Below are 6,216 nucleotides of genomic sequence, written 5' to 3'. Positions count from 1 at the left end.
GAGTCGACATTTTAATCGTTCAATTGAGTCAAGTTAGCCATATAAGCTGTATGGAACGTATGAAGCCGTTCTGAGCTCCAGATCCGTGTGTAAGATCGTTTTCAGAGTAATCTACTCTGTATTCAAGTCCATTCGAGTCGATCAAGGGAGCGAGACCCCGGCACCTTGCCAGTCAGGTCGATCGATTCGAATTGTAAGTCAGACAACGTCGTTATCAGTCGTCTGCCAGTGCTGCCGGGCTCATAACCTCTCGGCGTAAGGCTGCCGAGAGCTCAGTGGGGAAATAGATGAAGTCTATCTAGGCATAGAAGATCAATATATTATTGCTCCCTCTGGGGAAGAAAAAGAAGAACTGACTAGGAGCCGGCGTTGAGGTCGGCTCTAAATCTGCGTGGCCGGTTTGGCGGTCACGTGGTAACTGACAGCTGATTGGTCAGACCTGGCAGCTGCCTGAATGCCGTATGGGTCAGGCACCAACACATGGCCACTTTTCTCAGTCATGTGACAGAGTGCAGGCAGAAGCAAAGTCAAACAGACTGGGCTACAAAAGAATAACCAAGGTTATCTAGTGCATCCCTAATCTGAATGATAGCTAGCTCGGGTTGACAGAAGGAATGACAGTGATAAACTATGATAGAGAAAGAATCAAGAATCTATCGATCAGGTTCCATCTCCTTCATCGTCTCAGTCTTCAGACTCCTGTTAGTCATGAGTATGATCGCTTTGTCAAGAGATCAAGGCCAGTTTTATAAATTCATTTTAGCTGTCCTGCCTCAACTTGCCTCATTCCTCAGGCACAACTCGACTCTCATGTAAGGGCCTATGCAGGCACAAGTTGATCTCCAAGTCGAGAATGTTGTACTGTGTTAACCAGCACGGGCGGTTCAAGCTCCTACTTCACATTATACCATGTCACTCTGCACCATACTTGCTTCAAATACTCACCTTTACCAGCTTTACGAGACTCAAAACTGCCCCAAAGGAAATCCATCATTCCGGTCGCTCCATAGTTCTTTGACTCCCGCACATGGTGGTGTTCGTGACTCATCAACCCAAACAAATCGCGGCCAGAATGTCCATACAACGCCATGAGCAGCGCCATCGTGCCGGAGAAGAGATAGGTCAACACATGAGCTCCCTGCAGCGAGCACGACAGGTGCACCGACATCTCCAGAAGGAGCATCTCGATCGGATGCACATAATACACAGCCAGCGGCACCCGATGCTTTGAGCGATGCTCGAAGGTGTGATGAACAGAATGGATCTTTCTATAGAGACGCGGCGAATGCAGCATCCGATGCCAAGAATAAAAGAGCACGTCGAAGATGCAAATCGCCAGCGCAAACTGGGTGAGAAGCTTCCGGACGGAGGGCACCTCCGCCGAGACGCGAGTAAACGCCACGTTCTGCCACGAAGCGCCGTCGCCGCAGAGCCAAGCGTAGATCTGCAGCATCAAAATATGGGACAATGTCCTCAGAACCAGATTGAAGGAAACCAGACCCGCTGAGCCGCGCACCATCTCACGATACCCTTTGTCGCGAGAGGTGGCGTAGCAGAAAACTCCGACAACAGTCGAAATCACCACTTCGAGAATAGTGACCCCGAAAGCTTCGATCCATCCTGGGGGATTCTGCCTGACAAGGTCACCCCACCAAGACTGAAACGCGGAAACAACATCAGCCATGGCTACGGAGTACCTAGAATAGGTAGGGTATACCCCGGAAACATGGTTAGTTAGTCAGGACCCACTGACAGGGGGCTAAACTCACGACAAAATAATGAAAAACTCCAAAAATTTGATATATTTAATGTTTTTTTTGTGACAGACTTTGAGAAAAGGCACTCAAAAAAGTATAAATATTTTTTTAATAGCTTCTTCAGTCGATGATATTGTATTGTTGTATGGAGGCTGTGAGTGATAATGGACCACGCTTTAAAGTGCGGGTACTAGATCTGTCCGCAGGGAGGGCCGGACCGTGCACCAGAGTACTGGGAACTGACGATGATTGTAATTGTCGAGGAAACAGAATCCGTCTTCAGCGAGCAGGAGTGTGGCCGCCCTTTTGTACTGCAAAATTCACCGCCAAAATCATATATACATGCATTTTTTTTTTCATATTTTAGGATAGCCAATTACTGAATCACAAGTGTTCTTGCAGGTTCCTTTGCGAAGAATTACTACCGAAATAGGTGGTGAAGGTTCATGCCATTTCCCTACTTAGGAAAGGATGGTCGCTGTCCGTGGGCGGCAGCCAATCAAAGTCAAATTTCAAGTGCCGAATTGCTCGAACCCCTCCCCTTAGAGCCCCTGCGAAGCCTCTGTGAAGCCCATAGCAAAGTCAATAGTAAAGCCCTAAGAAGCCTTACAAAGTTCTTTATAGATCTAGTTATAAAATAGAGCCTTATAAGACTTTATAGGGGCTTCACTATAGGCTTCACTAGGGCTTTGCTATAGCCTTCACAGGGCCTTTGTACCTAAAATTTTAACTCTTACTGTCACAAAAATCAAGAAGTGAACAAATATCGGAAAGTAGCCCTACCTACTATTCCGTGAAGAAATCGGGTCGGGTCGAGCGATCATGATAGACTTGTCACTAAAAAGGGGATGGGTGCACCCAAGTCCATATATTTGTGGTGGGAGGGAGGGGCGGAGTATCCAATTAGGCGCATTTGCCGCTATTACATAGTTCAACTCTCACTGTTGCTGCCCTGAAGAAAAAGATCAGCTAGCCTCCTACAGTCATGATTTTCCTTGGACGATGGGAGATTTCTGCAGAAGTACAGAGGTGGTGAAAGAGCGGGGTTGATATGGTTCCTGCAGAAGAAAGTTCTTGTTTGAAGCTGGCATCATGATTATTAAGACAGGGAATTTAGATCGCAGTCTTCCAATATTGTTGTATCTGTGGTGCTATGACCACTGTCACCATGATAATATAGGTAGCAGGCAAATATATCGTATGGTGTTCCAGTCTGGACTCTGTTCTTCTTATATTGCTGTGTGCATAAGGTCTTTCTGGATATCTCTGTCATGACCCGAATTGTTACCGCAGGTAATCTTCCAAAATGAAGGCATAACTTTGTCTGAGTTGTCAGATGTTTCATATCCTCCCTCTAAAACCGAACTTCTGCAATAAATATAACTATTATTTCTCTCACCCTCTGCAAAGTTGCCGTAAGCTAATATGATGAGACTTTGGAGGCCCTTTGGGCCAAAGGCCCGTTCAGTGAAGGCTAAGACCTCCTCTTCTGTAGCACTATTAGATAGGCAAACATTGCAAATTTTTCTGGAACTGCCGATAGTGAGTTTCTAGAAGATAACTTTATTGATATGGTGGAACTGACATTGACGCTGACTGGCAATCACCTCGGGTGCCAGAAAGTCGATTGGATTATGTCCCGCACATATGTGCAGTAATTTCAACAACATATTGGTCGCCAGATGCTGGAGTCGCATTCTCTAATATTAACTGCCGTCAGCTGCACTGTGACTGGCAAATTTTTATATATATGAATTATATGAATGACATCAGACAGGAAAAGTCTTACCAAAACTTCGGGCCGCTCACACAGTCCAATACATTCGAGATGGCACTTGCTTAGTAGTTGGCGCAATTCAGCCCTTGCAAAGGAAGCAACATCCTGATCAGGGTTTATATTCAAAGATCTAAAAATCTAGTTCGTGGCGGTAATCGGCGTCACCCTCATAGGAGTCGGAATAATCGTTGTCAAGAAATAGGGTCTGTCTTTCATGATATACCAATCGGCATAGGGAGGATTGGTGATGGAGAATGCCGTTGGCAATACCATCATAAAAGTTCTCAACGTCAACAGCAAGGATCTGATCAGGAATTTGCCCTGAACAAATCTTTCAAGGTGCCCAATATACTATGAGTGATATACAAGCCACTGTCCGCACAGTAAACGGTCAGAGACTCGGTAGTGGCCTGGCAAGCTTCCTCGATCCATTCTATTTATTCAAGGGCAAACATCGTGCGGCGGCAACTCGTTCTAGGGCACGGAAGGCTGAATTGAATCTGCAGTACATCGGCCTTGCTATCAAAAGATACTCAGAGCTAGAACTCTTGTTTGGACGACTGGGGATTGAGCTTGTCAAAGCAAAGGATGCTTCTCGTGATTTGGATCCAAACAGGATACCGGCGCCGGCTGCTGGGGATGTGCAAAGAGGATTATTGGGGTAGACTCAGTGGTAAGGCTCTGTTCGATAAACAGAAATTGACAGAAAACGTTATTTTGTTTTTAAGAGGGAGAGGCAGAATCAGCCAAGAACCAGACCCACTAGGCTATCGTTTAGAATGTACAGTTGCAGGTCCTCTGCCCAGCAGGAGAAATCCCTTGCTCTCTCGCCTTTCCCATCTGTCCTCTTTTGTTGCGAAACTGGTGGCGAGGAAAGGCCGCACCAGTAGTGTCAGGCGAAAGAGGTCATGCCGGCCGCATTGATGCACCGCTGCCACCAAATAAGTGCACATGCTCGAGCTCTCTGACCAAAGGGGAACAGGATTGTAGGCCTCCTCATGGCTCTAGCAATGTATCATAGCACCTACCAAACACCACCTATAGAGATATACTTAAGACCCAAGACGCAGGAGACAGCATGGTTAGTGTTTATAATTAGATATGCATCTAGTGCGATGTGAACTTAGTTTATTCTAAATGCTAGGTGCTTCAGCCTAGAAACAAGAGCAACCATAACATATCAACCATGAAACCCTAACCATCTATTTCACTTAATTACACCAGCTACAGTGCTTCTTATGTCTATTTTAATTAGAAATTAGCTTGGCTCACCCTATTTGGAGAAGGCTAAAAGTGACCAGACTGCCATAGAAAGGCAAAGGAAAGAGGAAGCCTTTGCTGGCTTGCTGCATGGTATTGGCACCAGCCATGGCTCGTCCCGTCAGCTTATGCTTCAGGCACCAGTCCCAGGCCCATTCAATATCGACATAATGGCGGGTCGGGCGGTAGGCATTTAATTTAATCCTGATGGCGAGGCATCCGTCGAGGTTATTATGGTAGATTTCAGGATCAGTCTCTCTGCATGCCTAGCAGGAACTCCATTCCATCAATTATTACTGCATCTCTGTTGCATCTTTGGATCAATCTGGTCGGCAATAGCTTCTCCTTCATCAATTGATATTGATTGATATTTGGGCTGCCACCATGTGCGCTTGACTGACGCTAAGCAAGCGTTGGAATACAAGTCTAATGCCACATTGTGAGCAATTATGAACCAGGAAGTGTCTCCTCAGCTCTTCTGCCACTTTAGGTTACTGAGTCTTTGTCAATCGATGTTCTGAATGTTTATGAACACGAACGCTCATAACACCACACAATTACCATTTTGGCTGCTTGCTTTTTGCCTCTTATACCCTTCTCTTCATGCTATTTTGAGGCAAGAATATTGCCCTTACAGGGTCATCCTTGGCTCTCAACCACAACTTCAAAATTTAGATGGTTAGGATAGCCTAGTGGTAGAATACATAGAAATCAAGGCCTCATCTTCTTTTCTATAAAAATAATTTTGCAAGTTGAGTAAATTTATAGAGTTTGAATCCCATCTTGGTCATAACCCTATCCCTAAGCAGTTAAACTATAGGAATAATAAACCTATATTTTTTTTGAAAATGGTTAATTTCTTGTAATGTTAGTCCTAAAGGAATACATTTTAGATAACGTTAATTTTGTAAATAACGTTAACTTTTTTTTAAAAAAAAACCATTGATAGACTCTCAATCAACCGTCTCTAAAAATCCCCCAAGTCCGGTATGGATGTATGGTCTGTCATTATCGGAATACGCCCTATCGGGATAACATTAGGTCAGAGTGTCTTCCATTCCTTGTTCGGTGGAGAGGTTCCAATTTGACGTAAAAGCTGGTTCTGCAGGAAAACACAGAGAGAAAAGAAAGTAGCTGGTAAGATACTGAGGGGTGGTAGTCGTCACCAGCAAAGATCAATATAACTTGATGGATAGATATCATGGGACAAACCACCAATGGTGGGAGACGGGCAAATCTTGTGGCGTCTTTCCCGTCGACCTTCGACCTTGACTACTTCTAAGGCTCCCAGACCATGTTTGTTTTGTCGCCCAAGGCCAGTCAGATTGGGGAACGTAATCTTCAGTGAACGAGTGAAATCGACGTATGACCGATCTCACTGACATACCCCTGTCTGTTGGGTCGCAGTCTCGGTCTGACTGG

At 45.2% G+C, this 6,216-nt stretch overlaps 1 protein-coding gene across 1 annotated transcript; it reads right to left on the bottom strand.

Moving 5' to 3' along the window:
* Window positions 1-773: 773 nt before the first annotated feature.
* Window positions 774-1,684, bottom strand: T310_10187 (C-4 methylsterol oxidase; the record flags this gene model as incomplete). The annotated part of the gene is made up of 2 exons (XM_013467391.1): window positions 774-820; window positions 946-1,684. The coding sequence occupies 2 exons, from the start codon at window positions 1,682-1,684 to the stop codon at window positions 774-776; spliced, it is 786 nt and encodes a 261-aa protein (XP_013322845.1).
* Between the last annotated feature and the right edge of the window lie 4,532 nt (window positions 1,685-6,216).

This window comes from Rasamsonia emersonii (genome assembly GCF_000968595.1).
Source record: "Rasamsonia emersonii CBS 393.64 chromosome Unknown ctg1118621762423, whole genome shotgun sequence".
NCBI classification, from domain to species: domain Eukaryota; kingdom Fungi; phylum Ascomycota; class Eurotiomycetes; order Eurotiales; family Trichocomaceae; genus Rasamsonia; species Rasamsonia emersonii.
The sequence above is the reverse complement of the archived record's forward strand: the minus strand, read 5'-3'. Positions and strand labels throughout refer to the sequence as shown.